This window comes from Wallemia mellicola, assembly GCF_000263375.1.
Source record: "Wallemia mellicola CBS 633.66 unplaced genomic scaffold WALSEscaffold_7, whole genome shotgun sequence".
Taxonomy (NCBI): domain Eukaryota; kingdom Fungi; phylum Basidiomycota; class Wallemiomycetes; order Wallemiales; family Wallemiaceae; genus Wallemia; species Wallemia mellicola.
The window spans coordinates 300,081-319,229 of NW_006531964.1; the positions used below are offsets into that span (position 1 = coordinate 300,081).

Sequence of the window (19,149 nt, forward strand, 5' to 3'; positions counted from 1 at the left end):
ACTTAGCTGAGATATGAACATCTTTAAATTAGTTTGGAATGTGAATAAATTTTTTATTTAAAATAGACTATTTCGCAAATATAATGTATATTCAAAATATATTTTACTCTGATGCAGCCATAATAGCGTTGATCAAATCACCGTTGTTCTCTTTAAGAACCTTGACAGCCTTTGCACGTGAACAGCCAACTTGAGCGATAACCAACTCAATGTCCTTGGCGTCGACGCCGGTCTCATCAACCTCACCTTCTTCTTCAACGTCCTTTCCTTTTCCTTCTGAGATGTTTTGGGCTTGGCTGTCCATTTCAGCCATGATTTCCTCTGGCTTCTTAGACTCTGTCTTCTCTTGTCCTTCTTGGTCAGCTAATTGTGAAGCTGCTTGAATTTGGCTTGGGTCTTCGACCTTGAATTCACCGAAAACCTTTGATTAGTTAGTAAGGATCTACATTTTACTTGTCTTCTCCTCACAATGTGAATACCTGAACCTGGTGCGGTGTGTACTTCTGGGTTTGAAGCAACGAGCATAACATTACGTGGGCGTCTAAGTACAACTCTGGTGACACCTTGAACCTTCTTTAATCCAAGTCCTTGGAGCGCTTGTCTGGCCTTCTTCTCTGCACGACTTTGGGTGCCAGCGTTTGAAGGACCTGCTTCACTGAAGTTGAGGTTTTCTACGTTTTCTTGGATTTCTTCGATAGACATCTTACTTTATCCTTCATTAACTTTTTCCTTTTTTCTTATTTTATTCTACTTACGTTTTTATACTTTAACTGAAAGGAAGAACGACAGCTGGGTATAATTTTCAAGCTAAAAAATTTATTTTTTCTATAAAAATGCAAATCTATTTCTGTTGTTTAATATTCAATGGTATAATACTTTCTTTACTTTCTATGTTTGACTTTGATTGCTTTTGTTTGGCTATTGCGTAAATTATTCCTGCGATGAAACCTAATATAATCGCAGACACTGATTTTACTGTAGCTGGATCATTGCTGTTTATAATAAATTAATTTCTTTCTCATTGTGTTTCAGTTACTCACAAGAATATCAAACCTGATGCCGCAACGGGTAACTTGTTTAATGCACCGACCATACTAGATTTCTGATTAGTTTTCTTATAGCTAACTATAGACGTTGAAAACTTACGAATATGTCGTTGATGAGGTCGTACGAACGCACCAGGCTGTCGTATAACTAATTCCAACCTGTCGTACTGTTATTAAGGCGCCCTCACTTCGAATAAGTTGAACTAACGGCAGCTGCACCTGAGAATGCTATTGTCGATAACAACAAATATCTATTTGATGGAGGGAAATTTTTCTCGAGGGAATCAAATGACCAATCTTCAATTATTAATGAAGAAACGATCAATAAGGGTATAGAGAGAGCATTGTTGAAACTATGAAGCTTGTTAGCGTAACAAAAAAGAACGAATAGTAAAACGAACGCCATTGAATCCCAATCTTTGAAACCTGTAAGCTTAATTCTTTTCCTCATTAACAAAACCTTTCATAGTTTATTAATTACTGTGTCAGTTTCCGTGAAGAAATAACTCACGTAAGCTGCTGATGATAAGCAATTCAAAGCCATCCAGAAGTAACCGATCATTGATTTATTAAACAGATCATTCAGATCAAAGTCATCATAAGCAGCTACTACTGATGATAAAACCATTAATAAGAACGCGAATGAAGTTAATCTCGTAATCTTGTTATTGAACCATAATAATTCACCATAAGCAATCAAGATGATTGTTAGATTCTTAAAAATAGTATAAATAGGTATTGATAAGAATTGTAAAGCTTTTGAACCTGTATAAATAACTAAAACGAGTGAGAAGCTGACTGGGAACCAATTCTTTATATCAACTAGATTGAAATCTTTATAATTTATGAAACCTGATAACTTTAAAATGTAAACTGTCAATATACAAACTATTGATTGTATTGATAATAACAGAAGGTTCATATTGAAATGTTCACCAGAGACGATATACTTGTTTATAATCGTCATTGAAATTGATGCGAAACAGTAACTAATTATGGATAATAGTGGTCCATTTATTGATATTTTATTCATTTTCTCAGTTGCTTGCACCACTTTAACCTGAACTATGAGTGAGTTATTTAGAAAAGTAATTTTTTAATTAACATTCAAAAGCTCCTTTAATTGGTGTAATCGGTTAGTTTGTTCTTTTTATTCTTGTTAACCTTTTTTTTTATTCCTTTAATTTAGGCGGTAGTGGCTTCTATAAATTAGACAATTTAACACATGTTGAAGATATTGATGTTACAACACCATGGGGTAAACCTTCATCAAAAGTTATGATCTTGAATTTACCTTCAAATGTTCAAATCGCATTTATCGCACGTCATGGTATTCATCACAGCTTAACGCCTTCGGAAGTAAACTCACAAGCTAATATCGCCGCCTTAAAACATATCGGTGTTAAAGCTATCGTAGCTTTCTCTGCCGTTGGTTCTCTTAGAGAAGAAATCAAACCAGGTGATTTCGTCATACCAAATCAAATTATTGATCGTACAAAATCAATTAGACAACACACTTTCTTCGGTCCTGGTCAAGGTGTTGTAACTCACGCAATGTTTGGTGAACCTTTCTCACCATCTTTATCAAACTTTATCGCTCCTTTGATCAAAGAAGTCTTACCAGATAACGTTGATTTACATACATCAACAGATCAATCCGATAAAACCGTCGTTTGTATGGAAGGTCCTCAATTCTCTACAAGAGCTGAATCTAGAATGTACCAACAATTAGGAGGTGACATTATTAACATGTCCGTACTTCCTGAGGCTAAATTAGCAAGGGAAGCTGAATTAAGTTATTCCTTAATCTGTACATCAACTGATTACGATGCTTGGAGAATTAATGAGGAACCAGTTACTGTTGCTGAAGTTATCAAAACTCTGACAACTAATGCAACGAATTCAAAACATGTCGTTCAAAATGTCTTACAACACGTACATGAAGCTCTCCTCAAGGAAGGAATTTTAACGGAACAAGGATCAATGCAATATAGCATCATCACACCAAAGGAGAGATTTACACAGGAAGCTAAAAACACCTTATCTTTCATTTTGCCGGATTACTTTAAATAGATGTCTTTGTCATTTTCTAAATTTACAACCTTGGTTTGCGTTTTAGTGGGATGTATCGTTATTTAAGAAATTTCCATTCTGAATTAATCAAACAGCGCTTAGTAATATAATTCAGGAGTTATAAACAATAAAATAATCTATTGAGAAATACGTTGTTGGATATATAATACATCACCAATTTCAACTTCCAAACTCTTTAGTCTGAAACTTCTGAGTCCTTTTATAGGTCTGACAACATTCCAACCTGCTTCTACATTCTCAGCTATTCTCCATTCGGCCTCTAAAGGTATATGATCTTCATTTTTGAGATATGTCCAGCCATTGTTTCTAAATAATTCTCCAAATCGCGTAGCACCAGTCATAGCTGTTAAAGTATCAAGATGAACAGCAGATGGTTGATCATTTGAAACAATTTCATGAAATTCCTGTAAAGCATAACCACCTGGGTAGTTTCTAGAGCTAACCGCTGTCATGAAACTGGTGATAAGGAGATTTAAACATAGAGCGCAAATTGGAATAATCATAAGTGATTTAGTTGTCAGAATTTTGCTGTTTCTTAAATCCCATAATCTAGCCATCGCCAATCCTGCAATTGAGTTAAACACGGGGATTACATAAATTATAAACCTCCATTCTTTATGTCCGATGAAACTAAGGATGAATATGTAAAATAATGATGGGAATAGTAAAGATAATGGCTGAAATGGCGCTTTTGTCACTTGGGTTTTTGAATCATTCTCCTTTACTACGATGACTTTAGAAGTTGAGACAGTTTCATTTGGTAAGATATCGCTTTTAGGAAGAATAGCTATGTAGGAAAGAGGTAAAGCTGTTAGAAGTATTTTTGGAAGGTAATTTAGGAAGTAGGTTCTCCAAGGTGATACCTGTTTTGTAAGTCAGATATCTACATAACAATAAGTCAACTTACACCCCAGTCTTTCGCTTTGTCTTGAAAAATGTTAAAGACGAAAGCATTGAATTCTGGCCAAAGGAACCTCTGATCCCAAAAGTAACTATCAATTGAAATGGTAGCTGTCAACGCTGTTAAAGCACTTAAGACACCAATAACTATGATGTTCTTTAAACTAATACACTTATTAAACCAGAGTTGGAAGCTAAGCGGCGCGATTAACAAAATTAACTCTAGTCTAAAGATGACAGCTGCTATAGTCAATGTTGATAAAGATATAATGCCGTATTTGCCTTTGTTTTGGCGATCGATGGAGGCTCTTATGGAGTAAAATGTTGAAATATTCACTAAAGGTAGAGCAAAAAGATTAGGCAAAGCTCTTGAACACCAAAATGTGAAATGGAATTGAGAAGCAGTTAGTAATGTCATCCAAATGACGGCATTTTGATTAAAAGCATCAGAAACTTGATTAAACACTAATTGAGTTGTGATGACATTGATAAAACCCAATAAAAATCTACTAGCATATTGTAGATTGAATAAAGAGGTATAATTCTTCAAGAATTGTAAAGGTAAGGATAATAATAAGTTACCGATAAAAGTGCGTGGAACTACACCAGGGAATTCGAAGTGGTCATACTTTTGAGCAGATTTATTAGATTATAATTATCGTATGTCTAATTTCACAAACCTTTGAAATATTTCTTGGTGTGTATATCAAATGATCATGAATAGCTTGAATGTTGAAAGATTCTTCAACTTTTGTGAAAGGAGATAAATATATTTGAACAAAAACAACGGTCGTTAAAAATGCCGTTAATTTGATATTTAGTTTCATATTGTCATTGACGGACGTATGAGTGCATTTATTTTAAGAGGAATAAACAATAAAAATCGTGAGAATAAATATTTCATTTATTCAATAAGTTAATAAACTTTAATTAAAGGTTCATTATCTCAATATACAAAGTCATTAATCAAAGATACGGATCATAGGAGACAACTAAAACCTCCTAATGATTTTTCAAATTTAATTGAAAAGGTTTCAAAGCCGCCAATTGGTTATACTTTCGATCAATCCCGAAGATACGCACCAGTAGTACTTCTGACAGCAGCCATCGAGACGCTAAATAGTCCAATTGGTCTAAGTAAACTTTACGAGCATTACATTTCATCTTATGATTTACAAAATGAAGTTGATTTAAAGAAAGCTGTTCATTTGACACAAGTAATGCGTGAATCTACATTGAAAACCATCACTTTAAACGGTGTAGCCAAGGCAATAAATTGTCTATCCGCCTTACGTGAAGCTACACCTCAGATTATAAAGGATAATATACCACAACTTCCTTCTAGGTGAAGTTTATCAATTGTTTCATTTTGTTCATATCTAATTTTCTCATAGACAACTAAATTCAAACAATCTCGAAGACTTTAGAAACAACGGACGCGAATTATGGGACTCAATTTACGATCCTTTTCATGACAAGCTGATTGACATACTCAACTCCAATCATCCTGATATGGCTAACTACATCTTAGATCACCATTATTCAGCTTTATTGGCAGCACCAACAAAGGACAACCCAGTTGGGAGAGTCGAAACCAGCCTCATAGCTATTGCATGTTTAAGGGCCCAAGGTGGGGTTAATTCTCAACTTTTAAGTCATGCATTCGGTTTAGAAAAAGCTGGCCAAGAAAACTATGGTTGGTTAGCATCAGATATTGGTGCAAAATGGGCAATTGAATCGACAGATAGTATAGTTCAGGAGTTTAATAAATCTTATGCTAAACTATGAGTCTAAAAATAAATACAATGCATTGCAGTTTATATTGATGATAAATGATTTGAGGGAAGCTTGAGTGCAACTTTTAACAAAGATATTCTAGCAAATTCGTTCTGGGGTGATTCATCAACGTGCATTTGTTGAACTTGTTGTTTCTTTACTGTTGATGATCTACTTGCTCTCTTTGAACGCTTAGTTGATGCAGGTTTGGGTATTGGTGGCGCGACAACCTTGAATATATCCTTTTGATTCTCATTATCGCTATAGCTATCATCTACTTCCATTTTAAGTCCATCATCATATTCATTTGGTTGTGATGATGATTTCTTAAGTGCATCTTGATTGATTTTCTCGGCCATGGATTTGATATAATCTAAAACCCCAGCTGGATCGGTTTCTGGTCTGTCATGGATTTCTCTATAATCAGATTTACTCAAATCTTTGACATTCTCGTCAAAGAGTAGTTTGCGACAATCAACCTTTGCAGAGGACGACCTTAAGTATGCCTTGAAAGCTAAATTTCTAATTTGTGCGATCCTTGTTTTATCATAATAATCGAATGATGGTTGAAGGTTGTCGAGGTTACCAGTTTCAAAACTTTGTTGAATATCTTCAAGAAGGGTATAATGATCAGAAATTTGTTCAAAGTAATTGGTCTTCAAACGTTGAATTAATAATTGTGAACGTGGATCATCAGGAGAAAGATTACTTTCATTGATAATTTCTTGAATGTAGTTTAATATACTATTCAAGTAAGCTTTACCTTGAACACCACCAAAAAAAATATCATCGATGAATTCCTTAGAATTTTGAATTTGATCGTGTAGATAATTTCTATAAAAGACCTCCCAATTACCATTATATGAGTCAGGTTTAACGTGACCTAATTTATCGTTCAAGTAATTAGAGATTTTATGACTAAATTCTTCGTTTATTCTTTTCGACATGGCGTGTATCATTGCGTCACCTTCAACATGATATGCGGTCTTGATAAAGTTTTCATTGTGACCACAAAGAATAGAGGGAACATGTTGGAAAGCACCATAATCTAGTACTGTCGCTTGTCTTGCGCCATCGTTTATTTGATCAGGTGTTTGTTGAGTAGATGGTTGCTGAGATGGTTGTTGAGATTGTGGCTGTTGTTGTTGCTGTTGTTGTTGAGACTGTTTCTGCGGATTGTTTGTTGCATACTTAAAATAGAATCCGGGTAGAGAAGGTAAGTAAAGAGGTCTGAAAGAATCCTCATTAGGTGGTTTGCAGATTGGCTGTAAGAAAGGTGTGTTAAATTGCCATTTTGTGGGTATAATTGACCAAGGTGTGTCTACTAATAAGTGGTAATGTTAAAATATGATATTTAAATAAGAGAATAAGAGAGCTACTTACATTCATTGGCATTTACTGAACCATCAGCATTTTTCAAGTAGGGTTCTTTCTCTAGAAGTTCTTGCTCTTTCCTCGTTAGACGTTTTTTCTGAAACCTTGATCTTTTGGAATAAATAGTGGGTGTATTTAAAGGTAAAATAGGATTTGTTTCCGAGAAAATTTTCAGATGATTTAAGAAGGCGTTTGAATTGAACACTTTCGGTCTGTAATCAACGGGTGGGTTGACATTAGGAGGATCTTCTTCAATAGGTTCCTCTTCAGATTCTTCGGATTGCTCATCTTCAGAGTAAACACCCCATGCTATAGGTAAAGAAGGTTGTTTCGTGTCATTGATAATGTTATATTTGTTTAGTTCAGTTTTAACTAAATTGTCTATAAAATCTCTCAATTCGACTGCTTTTAAATGATAAAAGTTATTTGGAGGGTTAAACGTCATTGCGTTGTTTATAATTAGATTTAAATCGAATAAAAAATCGTCCAAATTTAAGTACTTTTCTAGCTTTGATTGTATTGTTGTTAAATTCATTGGATATTTAATTAACTTGTAATAATCCTTATACTTATTCTTATTGATTGGGTAATGGAATAATTTATCGCTATCAAAAACTTTTATATCTTCTAATAAATTGCTTAGACTTTCATGTAATAATTTATTAGATTTTTTATTTATTTCCACTTGATCTAAAATTAAATTTGTATCAAAAATATCATCATAATCCATAATCGTTATGGTTGTTAATAAAAAAGATTGTTATTTAATAATTCTAACTTCATTTATTTCAATATTTAGTTATAAATTTTATTTAAATAATAAAAAGCCTATCAACAAACAATCTAAAAAGTCTTCTCATCCTAAAACATTAAATCACAATGAAGAACTGATTAAAGAGCAATTAAGTAGAAATTATTCCTTTTTAGGTGAAAGTGGTATGCAGTCTATACGTGACTCCTTCATCGTTGTCATCGGTCTTGGTGGTGTTGGAAGTTGGTCTTCTCTTATGTTATCTAGATCCGGTGTGAGCAACTTGCGTTTAGTAGACTTTGATCAAGTCACTCTATCCAGCCTTAATAGACATGCAACTGCTACCTTGAAAGACGTCGGTATTTCAAAGGTTGACTCAGTTAAAAATTTCATCCTTTCCGTTTCCCCTTGGTCCAAAGTTGAAGCTATAAACCAATTATGGTCACCTGGAGAACAGGGAGATGCTCTTCTTAGTGGCAATCCTGATTACATTATAGATGCCATAGACCATATACCAACAAAGGTGGCACTTCTCAAACGTTGCAAGGAGTTAAACCTTAAGGTTATCTCTTGTGCAGGTGCAGGCGCTAAACAAGACCCTTCAAGGATCCAAATTGCAGACATGTCTAACACCTTCGAAGACCCATTAGCTAGATCTATAAGAAGAAAGTTAAAACATTATGGACATGGTATACCCGTAGTTTACTCAACAGAAAAGCCTTCAGATGTGAAGTTGCTCCCTCTACCACAGGAGGAGTTTGAAAAGGGTAAAGTTAATGAATTGTCCGCAATGGATGATTTCAGAGTAAGGTTGTTACCTGTTTTAGGCCCAATACCAGCAATGTTTGGCTTAGCTGCATCCACCCATATATTACTGAGTTTGGCAGGTAGAAAAGACTATGCACCGCTCCCAGTGAAGAATAGACCAAGATTATACGACAAAGTATACAGAGATTTCCACAAAAAAGAAGGCAAACCTAATAACTTTGGTTCACATGAGTGAGTCTATTACTAAAAAGCAGATATAGATTCCTGAAACTTCGTTTAGGCCAATAAACCTTGATGTTCATGAAATTGGTTATATTTTGGATGAGATATACAACTCAAAGAGTATAATTCCACCTCACAATACTCTTTCTAGGCCAGCGATAGTCAGATGGGATGGCACAAAACCACTGTCTTTATCAAACCTTGCTGCAATGGAATACAAAGACTCAGAGATTCATTATCAAAATGGATGCGACGGTCCTTCAATCTGGGGTGAGGAAGCAAATAAATTATTCAACAAAAAGCATCAAGAAATTCAAAAAGATCTATTGTATGATTAAGTAATATACAAAATGCCTTATTCTTTCAGTAAAGCCAGTTTACATCATAGCATTGCAAAATGGCGTAATTCTAGTATGAAGATAACCTCTACTTAAATAAATCAATCGCAGAACGCAACTAATAAATCAAGCAAACGAAACTCCTGTCTAAAATGCCAAGTTGCAGCTATATCTGAGAATGGATAATAACTTTGGTGTCATCATTTTGAAAAAAGGCAATTATAAATAAACTGAGCTAGTGTAATAAATAACAAAGTATAATTATCTAGGAGACTGTTAGTAATTGTTTCCTTAAAAAAAGGAGAATGAGTTATAAGTATCAGAAATAGAAAGTGTCTTTTGGTAAATGGATATCTTCAGCTGTATTACAGAAGCAGAACTGATTTACTTGATCATCCTAATATTACTCGTTCTCCTTTGCAAAGCTAACTCACACTATAACTCTGGTCAGTTCTATTTCTATAAGCAACAATCCACTATCAAATTTGATATATCAGTTGGTGGTGCATTTGCGTAGGTACATTTATTGTTCACCCGCGATTAGCAGCCCGTAAATGGGTGGGCGTTTCATCATCAAATTTGACAGCGGATTGAAATTAAAAACTCACATTACCATGGCGCAAACCAAAGTGCAGAACTACAAATCAATCAATCAAATGATAGACATTGAATTAAACTATAATTTGGTAGATCAAGTCGTTTTCTGCACTTTGGTTATGGAAGAAGGAAGACAACGCGAAAATTGCAGTTATAGTCGCGAAAATAAAAAATAGACATAAATTAAAAAAAAATTGGAATTTACTTTTTAGTGTTTATGATTATGCGTATGACCATGTGAATGGCCCTCTTCTTCGTCTTCTTCCTCCTCACCTGGGAAGCCCCATTCTTCGAAACCATCTTCAAAGAGCTCTTGCAATCTTTCGTATTTATCATCTTCGTATGGTATTTGCATAGCTTCATCGTAGTCTTTCATTTCTTCGTCTGTCAACAAGCACTTGTCAAATTCAGCTTCAATAGCTTCTTGATTCATTCGTTTTTCACCACCACCAATGAAAACAATTTCTTGCCTTCTATCACCATATTTACCAACAAAGTCTGCTTTGATCGCTTTCACGGCTAAACCGTCTACATCCCATTCTGATTCAGGAGTACTAACAAACCAAGGATTACCACCACCAACTGTCATCATTACACCAGCTTGACTTATTTCACCCATTTGTTCTCTTCCAGGGAGCCAAATGAAACCCTTTGCACGGAATAAAGGTGCAAAGATACTTGCCTTTTTATCTCTCAATCTGGCAGCTGGGTCTAACTGTGGTTGTTCTGTTGTATTAACTTCTTCTTCTTCATTGGCGTCCTCGTTTTTGTCATCTTCCATGCCCTCTTCTTCATCATCGTCTTCTCCTTCTTCTCCTTCTTCAAGTGAATCTTGAATTATAACCCAATACTTGCTTATGAGCAACCATAATCTGAGCGGATGGAATGGTCTACGTCTTTTATAAACAAAGTTGCTAATTCCGTATTCTTCTGTTTCCCTTTATGCTCATTGTCAACATCCTAGTCTTTGTTTTGCTAAAATTTGCACTTACGGTTTAGGAGCATGTCTTTGAACAGTACCATCGGCACTTTTAACTTCAATAGGAAGCATTTCTCTTAGTGATTGAAGCCATCCTGCTCCAGTAACGGCAGCTTCGAAATCAAATTTGTGAGTGTTCAAAATTTTACTTAAATCAGTGTCACACTTGGTAGTCGGTATAACATCAGCTCTTGGATTTAAAGTTTTGATGAGAGTTGTGACCTTTGTGACTACTTCTTTTGTTGCTAAATCGCATTTGTTAACGAGAATGACGTCCGCAAACTCAATTTGGTCAACTAATAAATCAGTGACATTGCGCTCATCACTTTCGTCTAACTCTCCTTGGCCAACTTCTTGTGGTCTATCCGTTATAAAGTCCGTGGTGTTGAAGTCATTCAGTACGTTTAGTGCATCAACTACAGTTACAGTTGTGTCTAAACGTGCAACTTTTGGCAATCCACCTTTTGCAAGGATATTGGCCATTTTTGATTGTGTTGCTTTGTCTTTGGTTGAATTTTCAGCTAATGATTCTTCAATTTTTACTGCTTCCTCTAAGAATTCGAAACTGAATGTTTCTGCAACTTGCATTGGTTCAGATATACCTGTTGACTAATTTTGACAAGTTAGGAATTTATTTCTGAGTTGAAGTGCTGGGCGTTCTTACCTCAATCAATAGGTAGTCGAATACTTTCTCTTCAGTAAGCAAAGCAATTTGTTCCAAAAGGTCTTCACGTAATGTGCAGCATATACTGCAGATCTGTAAGTAACCAGAATTAATCCTAATTAATAAACCCACCTGAAAGAATGTCTGAGAATGAAAATTTTAGGGCATGAATCACACTTACCATCCGTTCTGCATTTGAACCATTTTCTCACCAGCCTTTGTAAGCTTGTGGTTCTCAACCCTTTTGTGTACTTATTAGAGTTGCATAGCTTTTTTCAGTCAAACTCACGTAGCGGCATCAATGTTCAAGCTAGACATATCATTGACTATACTATGAAAGATGTTAGGAGGTTCCACTGAGACGTTAGTACCTACATTGCACAACGCAATCCATGGTCTTTAGATTTGAGAATACGTTCGAGGAGTGTAGTCTTTCCACTACCTAAGAAACCAGACAATAATGTAACTGGTAACCTATCATCTTGAACCTTGTTCAGCTTTATGTTCTGCTCTGTTCTTGGTTTCTTAGTAATTACTTGAGTTGCTGACATGATGTTGAGAAGACAGTTGAACGTTCTGCTAGAAGACTGTGAATGTCCACCACAAATTCCTCAAATATCATTCGCCGACTGCTCAAGTACACAAAGTTAGACACCACAGTTTTGTGTACCTTCTGGGTTCCAATTAAACTTTTTGATATATAACAAGCTCTAAAGTATAAGTAACGAATAAAATGCTTGAATTTTCAGGAATTTATCTATGTTAAATTTGTTATACTTGCAATTTCATTCGCTCTGCCAACCTCACGAGCCGAAAGATGACATAACATCGCAGACTGCGACGGTACTCGTATTCCCCTTATACGTCGTCAATTTACGTGAGGAACACTTCATTAAACAAATTATACATTTCCATTAAAATTTACAATACAGAAGAAACTCTTTACAATCTGAGACATTATACTAATAACTTGTCTTTGGCTCCAATTTTGATATCAGAGAATGGGCTTTCTTGGTTGAGATTAACTTGTTGACGTGTTCCCAAAACAAGCATCTCGAAAAAGAATGAAGATGCTGCTCTTTTATTAGCCTATAGATATTATTAGTTATTATTGTGTTGTTACTATTTATACGCACTTTGTTGGAAATCTCATTGAAACTAACATGGGATTCGGGTTGATTATCTGTTAATCTAGCTTTTAAAAATTCTTTAGCTTTCACGGTAGTCCTAGAATAACCATCCTTTGTTAACTGTTTAGCATCTTGCTTGGTTTGCTTTCTTCCGAACATTGCAATAGGTGCTTCACCTTCCTTAGCTTCGTATTGCGAGGCAGAAGGCGTATCTAAGCTTGGAGTAGACATCCTAGATGGCGCTCTACTCTCGCTACGTCCGCTAACAGAACCGGTTGGAAGACTAGCCCATTCGTCATTCATCAAGGGTTCATTCATAACATCTTTATCGAATACTCCCTGGCCGTCATCTAATTGGAAAGTATCCTCGTTTTGATCACCACCTTCCCATGCACTCGTATCTGCAGGTCCAACATCTATTCCTGCAAGGTTCCAGCCGTCATCATCAAATGGGATCGATTCATGTCTACCAGTTTCCGCATCCTCTCTTAAGCGCTTAGATGGTCCATCTTCATCCTCATCTCTTTGTTTTCTCAAACAACCTACTGGAACATCATAAAGTGAGTTGAGTGTCTCATTCAAAATATTTGGTGGTGCAACTCTAATCATTTGTTTGCCTTGACTTGCATTCACATTGATAAAGTGATTCAAAGGGTCTTGAAGAATATCCAAACGCTCTTGATAAGCACGGGATGGTTGCAAGTATGTTTCATCTTGCAATATCTTTGAGATATCTTCTTCTGCTCGTTGTTGGCTTTGTGAAGCACCCCTACGACCCAATTCTATGCGGGAGTCAACGATATGTCTCTTTCTACCACCACCTCTCTTTGCTTGTCTTTGAGCTTCTTGCTCCACGGCATTGCGAGTGGAGTCATCCATATCCATTTGAGAATCAGCTGGAGGTGCACTAGAGAGCGGTGAAGCTTAAAATTTTGTCAGCTTTGTATTTAAATCAAGTAAGATGACCTACATTCGCGTCCAATAGATGGCGCGGCAGGTACAAGTGGCTCATCTAAGTTGAAACCTAAATCGAGTCCACCATCGAAAGCACCTCCCAAGTCCATTTCCATGTTATCAGCTTGTCTGCCAGCAGGGGGAACATCATCCATACCAAAATCACCGAAATCATCTCTACCAGCATCAATTGGCATACCCCAATCATCAACTGCGCCTGCAGTAGCACCACTTTGTCTACCTTTATCCGCTCTACCTTGTTCATTAAACTCTGAACCAAGAATAGAGAATCTGTCCGAGCGAGCTACGCTACCTTCACGTCTACCAGCTTCAATAGACAAGTCACCCATGAAATCGCCTGAGCTGATACCTGATACAGACATATTCATATTGTTGATATCAAAAAGTGGATCAAGTGAGAATGAAATTGGTGCTTGAAATTGTTCTAAATCGAGACCGCCATCTTCAATAGCGGGTCCCTCTTCTAAAGTGATAGCATTCTCTGGTGCAAGCAACTGTTGTTCGGATAAGTCGATTGTGCCGATACCTGGAATGAAGGCTTTACGAAGACTTGTGAGCGCGTCATTTACGTCCTCGAGTAAATATTTTGCTTTACGAGAGTGAATACGCGTGATACCGAGCAATAATTGTCCAGACATTCTGAGTGCCATAGGTTCTACAGCTTCCGGGTTGAGAATAACATCTAAAAAGCGCGTAAATAGGCGTATAAAGGCGTAAAGTAATAAATCTAACCAACTGATTCACCAATATCTGTGTTTATCGCTTCCTTCTTTGATAGTTTCTTTTCTATATGTGCAGCAATCCAAATACGAGCAAGAGGACCTCTCTTTGAGAGGATAACATCGGAATAAAACTAATAAAATGTTAGTATTATATATTTTAGCTTATATTTCTTATATTTACCATAATTTACTTCAACGTCCTGACGGTTGAGATAAAAGCGCGAAGACGCGTTTTTTGTGTATTCATGTATAATTATACAATAATAGTTAATACGTTGTTAAATTAATAGTAGACTTTATATTATTTGATAGAATTACATCTCATTTACCAACTTTCATCTACGGAATGTCGTCAGTTGTACAGAGCGATACAAAAGGCGTAAGAATGCAACAAAATTTATGGCTAGCATTACTTACACTCTCTAGTCACCTTCTGCTTTCTTAAAGGCAATCGTTGGGAAGAGTGTCGTCGTTAAACTCAATTCTGGTTTATTATACACCGGTATCTTGCAATGCTTAGATGGTTACATGAATCTGGTTATTACTGACGTAAGGGAATCTTCTGGTATCGCTGGTTCTCCAATTACTAGCACATATGGTGAAGCATTCATTAGGTAAGGTTGAACATACTCTTTGATTTACAAATTTAAGATTATTATAGAGGAAATAATGGTCAGTATATCCCTCATTTATGACTATTTCTAACATTACTACAGTACTATATATATCGGCCGCAGAGGCTTTGTAATTTATTAATACACAAAAGTAGCTTTATTAAACACTTGGTACGGGTTTACGACGTATTTTTGCAGGCTGGTTCTGTACCGTCCTTGCATCATCATTGAAGTCTTCATATATTGCAGAATATGGTGGAGGGGCACTAGTTGAATTGAAAGACGTAGCGGCACTACGGTTATAATGAGCCACTGGTGGTATACTTGGTACACAACTGCTTGAAGGTCGTGTCATCACTCTCAGCTCAACATCCTTATTCATTCTCCATTTTTCTAAGGCCTTACGACGGCGTACGACTATCATTCCGACTATAGAGAGTACAGCAAGGCCGACGAGAGCACCAAGTATACTTCCTGCAATTACAGCAGCGTGATTTTTATGACCATTATTACTTCTACATCTCTCAAATCTGAATTGATTAGAGTAAACATCTTGTTCGCCATCTTGGACGAATTTCAAGACGAAGATCTTTCTATTTTGAGACCTTAGTTTAGGTTTCTCTTGGTGATGCAATGAACTCACCTCTTAAGGTCTCTGATAATATGTTTTGAAGGTACCCAAAGGAATTGATTGGCTCTAGCGTCATACGCTTTTATTATCTCTGTATAGTACTCTAAATGGTTACTGTTGGATCTATACAAGCCGATAGACTAATTTAAATGTTATTTCTTACTAAACTTAGGCTATAGTGATACTTACTAGTGGTGCATCTGAATTACCATTAATCCAATCAATTGATATTGGCGTACATGTGCTAAGATTGCTCAGTCTATTCAATGATATCTCACCCAGAACAGTAACGCTCAGAAATAGAATGACCAAGCAATATAATTTCATTGTCCAAGTTTGGGTTATTGCAAAACATATTATAAATCTCACAGTATTCAGCCCAAAACAAATTGTAAAGGCTGAGAACAAAATAGATGAGAGAACCGTAAAAATTTCATAAAAATATCAACAAAATTATTGTCAGTTTATATAATCTAAATAATATTTATTCAAAGTCCGCTAATAGCTCAGATTCTAGAGCTCTCTTACCGTTCTCGGTAAGAATTGGTTTACCATCAGGCGTATCCAGTTCAAAATAGCACGATTGGTAAGCTGCATTAGTACGTTTACGTTCATTGGCTAAATCTCTTTGATGCTGTTCAATTACTTGCTTCGCTTTGGTTGCTTCGGTGTAATCTTTCTCCAGGATGGCTCTCGTGACTGGTTCCCATACTTTCCTTGATTCAAGATCATCTTGCTTATCGAGATCTCTAACATATTTCGGCGTGAGATCTAGATTTTCAAGGTCGATCAATAACTTTTGCTCATCTTCACCTGCCTTTTTGTAGTAAATTTTAGTGCGCCATGTGCCTTCAAGTGTAGCTAGAACTTGATCCCTTGGAACTTGCTTCACCTTTGTCCATGTTCTTGATTCTTCAGTTGTTGCATGATAAATAACACCTTCAACCAAGAACCGTGGTTTACCAATCCATGATTCTTCTTTATATTCTATAATCAATCGAAGTGGGTTATCTCCAACGTTAGGGCCATTAACTTCTATCACACTTGAATCGCATATGACTGCGTAGATACTTGACAAGCCTCTTAATATACCAGAAACAAGTGCTGTTGGATGAGAGATATGATATTCCTCTTGACGATCTTTGAGATTAACAAACAAGCCTTTGTTACGCTCTCCAGGTTGAACTTTGATTGATGTCCCAGAAATCTTGGCGCTTACTTGATCAACACCGTAAATCTCGGTCTGACAATCCGGCGCAGAGTACCAATAAGCAGATACTGGTGGGTGATGGGAAATTTGTTCGGTAAGGAAGCTAACTTTGCCTTTTGAGCGACGATTGTTGAGTGCAGCGACAGTTCTCAAATCTCTTGAGACCGCATGTACATTTTTGCCATCCTGTGCGGCTACGCCAGGGCCTTGGGGTGCTGGAGTTGTTGTACGTGAAGAAGCACCAGAAGCATCATCATAGTCGTTGACCAAGTCTGACGTAGGTATAAATTCACCCTTCTCATTTAGCTCAGGGACTGTAGCTGGCCAGGAACAACGGAAGTGTTCCCCCATAACTGAATTGTATGGTTTCACGATGCCACCACGCTGTTTTAAGATTAGAGATGATAACATTAGCGTTACTGGGTACATACGACGAATCTGAGGTCTTTAGCGAAGCAGAATCTAGAGGCGGCGAGCATTCTATCTAAAGGATCATCGTGTTGGTTGATACTGTATTGTCTAAGCACGATGGAGTGATTTAGGAGTCAGGGGAACCTACTCGACGAGTGTATCTGCACGTCCTATGTAATGTCAGCCTGCATGTAGATCTTAGTGATGTGTATCCTACCTATGTAGTTCCAGTACTCTAAATTTCCTTAGGAACTGTCAGACAACTTAATCATTACGCAGTGATGACGCACCTGCTGGGTAAAGCAGACTAGCAGGGAGAGATAGGCGACTGAATATCTTAGTGAGAGTGCTATCTAATAGAGCTAGACTAACATATTGGCGATATCTTTCACTGACATACCTGGACTGTGGATCAGCTTATTAGCGGGGAATCAAGCGAGGACTGACATTTCTTTAGGATATTTGTTAGCGTTTTAAACTTCCCCTCGTCTCCAGCTTCTGCTACATTCTCTGTAGCGTGCAAGTTCGTATGTTCCTCAGCAGATGACATTATAGTTAATTATTAAGAAGCGATATGGACTATAAAGTTACAAAACAGATTGAAATATCCCTTTATTTATTTTACTCTAGTATTTACCTTGTTCAACGTCGTATTTCTGCGTATAGTCTTCCATCCCATCGTCGCTTTCGTCTCTCTCTGGGAGCGTGTTTAATGCCTGTGTTTCGTGGGTTGGTAACTCAAATTGTTCGTAATCTCTTTCTCTCTCATACGGTGGGTCTAACATCGTTCCACCAGCGCCAGCTGATGATAACCTCCCTGATATTGAATGACGTGGATCTGTTCCACGCATCGCTTGCTTACTAGCTAAGGCATCTTCGTCAATTTGTCGTGATTTATTGAGTAAATAAACACCAGCAAATATAGTCAAAAAACCTGCAATGACTGATACGATATCCCTCGTTGGTGTTTCATAAAATCCTTGGAACAAGATGAATGATGCGATTATTGTAGCCGTTGAGAACATAACATAGTAAATTGGATTGACAACATTAGTTGAGAATGTATCCAATGCTTTGTTGAAGTAGTTCATTTGTATTATAATACATACAACGACGACTATACCAAATATATAGGTACTGGCGTGCGTCAATTGATTGTTTCCAGCTAATGTGAGCTTCAAAGCTACACCGAAACCTTTGATTGACATAACTGATATTGATCCTACCATCGAACAGATTGAAATGTAAACTAATGGTGTCTTTTTACCATACTTTGGTACGAATTTGTAGATCATAACAGCTGAAAAGATGACAACTATAGCGACGTATATAATAAATGGTAATTGAATCGCATAGTTTAGTATATCATTCACAGACTCCACTTCTTTATCCTCTGGCGCGTGTATGACGATAACTAAGCTACCAACGACGCATAAACCGCAGCCAACTCTACCGATAGGTCCCAGCCTTTCGTGTAATAAGAATGAAGCTAAGATAGCGCCGAAGATGACAGATAAAGCACCTAATGGGGTGATCAGCACCGGAGGTGCGAAAGTGTAAGCAGCGAAGTTTGCTACTTCTCCAACGACCACTGTAGGTGATATGAGAATTGACTAACCATATAGCAGAGTATACGCACTTGTAGCCATACCTGCCCACCAAATCGGGTTCTTAAGATAAAGTAGTTTATCTGAGGCTGAATAGTTATCGCCTGCTTTGTTACTAGAATCTTGTAGACCCTTTTTAGTGATAATAAAGCTCATGCCGACTGTATATATTGAGTAATAGTCGATGACGCCTATATATAGACTCACTAGCAACGCTCGACGAGATAGCCAACAATAAACCTATTAAATAGATAAGAAAAGTGTCTAGGAGCTAGTTATAAAATCTACCTATCCACCTGTCTTCCATAGTTTATGCTCTTGATAGTCGACGTTCAGGTTC

The 19,149-nt window shown here is 36.8% G+C and overlaps 12 protein-coding genes across 12 annotated transcripts; 4 read left to right on the top strand and 8 right to left on the bottom strand.

The window, feature by feature from the left end:
• Positions 1–40: 40 nt before the first annotated feature.
• WALSEDRAFT_60169 (UDP-galactose transporter) lies at positions 41–2,211 on the bottom strand. Its single transcript, XM_006957846.1, has 8 exons — positions 1,558–2,211; positions 1,448–1,506; positions 1,255–1,399; positions 1,147–1,205; positions 1,041–1,094; positions 756–992; positions 469–706; positions 41–421 (listed from the first exon to the last, which is right to left on the bottom strand). Exons 1-6 carry the CDS (start codon positions 2,077–2,079, stop codon positions 842–844), a joined length of 990 nt encoding a protein of 329 aa, XP_006957908.1. The 5' UTR covers positions 2,080–2,211; the 3' UTR covers positions 41–421; positions 469–706; positions 756–841.
• Positions 51–784, bottom strand: WALSEDRAFT_32259 (nascent polypeptide-associated complex, alpha subunit). Its single transcript, XM_006957847.1, has 3 exons — positions 756–784; positions 469–706; positions 51–421 (listed from the first exon to the last, which is right to left on the bottom strand). The coding sequence occupies exons 2-3, from the start codon at positions 700–702 to the stop codon at positions 104–106; spliced, it is 552 nt and encodes a 183-aa protein (XP_006957909.1). The 5' UTR covers positions 703–706; positions 756–784; the 3' UTR covers positions 51–103.
• Positions 1,556–4,672, top strand: WALSEDRAFT_68579 (glutamate biosynthesis-related protein). The gene is made up of 4 exons (XM_006957848.1): positions 1,556–2,117; positions 2,161–2,181; positions 2,236–4,010; positions 4,055–4,672. The coding sequence occupies exons 1-3, from the start codon at positions 2,114–2,116 to the stop codon at positions 3,117–3,119; spliced, it is 909 nt and encodes a 302-aa protein (XP_006957910.1). The 5' UTR covers positions 1,556–2,113; the 3' UTR covers positions 3,120–4,010; positions 4,055–4,672.
• WALSEDRAFT_68580 (hypothetical protein) lies at positions 2,235–4,867 on the bottom strand (the record flags this gene model as incomplete). The annotated part of the gene is made up of 3 exons (XM_006957849.1): positions 2,235–4,003; positions 4,048–4,668; positions 4,721–4,867. The coding sequence occupies 3 exons, from the start codon at positions 4,865–4,867 to the stop codon at positions 3,257–3,259; spliced, it is 1,515 nt and encodes a 504-aa protein (XP_006957911.1). The 3' UTR covers positions 2,235–3,256.
• Positions 4,868–4,878: 11 nt separating this feature from the next.
• On the top strand, positions 4,879–6,914 carry WALSEDRAFT_37620 (hypothetical protein). Its single transcript, XM_006957850.1, has 3 exons — positions 4,879–4,925; positions 4,977–5,385; positions 5,435–6,914. Exons 1-3 carry the CDS (start codon positions 4,886–4,888, stop codon positions 5,826–5,828), a joined length of 843 nt encoding a protein of 280 aa, XP_006957912.1. The 5' UTR covers positions 4,879–4,885; the 3' UTR covers positions 5,829–6,914.
• Positions 4,890–6,877, bottom strand: WALSEDRAFT_32260 (hypothetical protein). The gene is made up of 3 exons (XM_006957851.1): positions 5,435–6,877; positions 4,977–5,385; positions 4,890–4,925 (listed from the first exon to the last, which is right to left on the bottom strand). Exon 1 carries the CDS (start codon positions 6,761–6,763, stop codon positions 5,858–5,860), a length of 906 nt encoding a protein of 301 aa, XP_006957913.1. The 5' UTR covers positions 6,764–6,877; the 3' UTR covers positions 4,890–4,925; positions 4,977–5,385; positions 5,435–5,857.
• Positions 6,915–7,927: 1,013 nt separating the features above from the next.
• Positions 7,928–9,617, top strand: WALSEDRAFT_37622 (hypothetical protein; the record flags this gene model as incomplete). The annotated part of the gene is made up of 2 exons (XM_006957852.1): positions 7,928–8,940; positions 8,990–9,617. 2 exons carry the CDS (start codon positions 7,928–7,930, stop codon positions 9,267–9,269), a joined length of 1,293 nt encoding a protein of 430 aa, XP_006957914.1. The 3' UTR covers positions 9,270–9,617.
• A 408-nt stretch (positions 9,618–10,025) lies between these two features.
• On the bottom strand, positions 10,026–12,363 carry WALSEDRAFT_60172 (cobW-domain-containing protein). The gene is made up of 6 exons (XM_006957853.1): positions 11,885–12,363; positions 11,799–11,840; positions 11,691–11,750; positions 11,510–11,594; positions 10,859–11,454; positions 10,026–10,804 (listed from the first exon to the last, which is right to left on the bottom strand). Exons 1-6 carry the CDS (start codon positions 12,058–12,060, stop codon positions 10,075–10,077), a joined length of 1,689 nt encoding a protein of 562 aa, XP_006957915.1. The 5' UTR covers positions 12,061–12,363; the 3' UTR covers positions 10,026–10,074.
• A 63-nt stretch (positions 12,364–12,426) lies between these two features.
• WALSEDRAFT_37628 (hypothetical protein) lies at positions 12,427–14,534 on the bottom strand. Its single transcript, XM_006957854.1, has 5 exons — positions 14,518–14,534; positions 14,347–14,467; positions 13,610–14,296; positions 12,646–13,562; positions 12,427–12,598 (listed from the first exon to the last, which is right to left on the bottom strand). The coding sequence occupies exons 1-5, from the start codon at positions 14,518–14,520 to the stop codon at positions 12,467–12,469; spliced, it is 1,860 nt and encodes a 619-aa protein (XP_006957916.1). The 5' UTR covers positions 14,521–14,534; the 3' UTR covers positions 12,427–12,466.
• A 148-nt stretch (positions 14,535–14,682) lies between these two features.
• WALSEDRAFT_68586 (U6 snRNA-associated Sm-like protein LSm6) lies at positions 14,683–15,110 on the top strand (the record flags this gene model as incomplete). The annotated part of the gene is made up of 4 exons (XM_006957855.1): positions 14,683–14,715; positions 14,763–14,950; positions 14,998–15,008; positions 15,053–15,110. 4 exons carry the CDS (start codon positions 14,683–14,685, stop codon positions 15,082–15,084), a joined length of 264 nt encoding a protein of 87 aa, XP_006957917.1. The 3' UTR covers positions 15,085–15,110.
• An 892-nt stretch (positions 15,111–16,002) lies between these two features.
• WALSEDRAFT_60173 (hypothetical protein) lies at positions 16,003–17,753 on the bottom strand (the record flags this gene model as incomplete). The annotated part of the gene is made up of 7 exons (XM_006957856.1): positions 16,003–17,175; positions 17,223–17,301; positions 17,351–17,372; positions 17,420–17,446; positions 17,493–17,530; positions 17,575–17,602; positions 17,650–17,753. Coding segments are annotated over 7 exons (1,408 nt in total), but the record flags the coding sequence as incomplete, so codon positions are not given.
• Positions 17,754–17,761: 8 nt separating this feature from the next.
• WALSEDRAFT_60174 (DUF803-domain-containing protein) lies at positions 17,762–19,141 on the bottom strand. Its single transcript, XM_006957857.1, has 4 exons — positions 19,098–19,141; positions 19,017–19,049; positions 18,842–18,970; positions 17,762–18,793 (listed from the first exon to the last, which is right to left on the bottom strand). The coding sequence occupies exons 1-4, from the start codon at positions 19,114–19,116 to the stop codon at positions 17,829–17,831; spliced, it is 1,146 nt and encodes a 381-aa protein (XP_006957919.1). The 5' UTR covers positions 19,117–19,141; the 3' UTR covers positions 17,762–17,828.
• Positions 19,142–19,149: the final 8 nt, after the last annotated feature.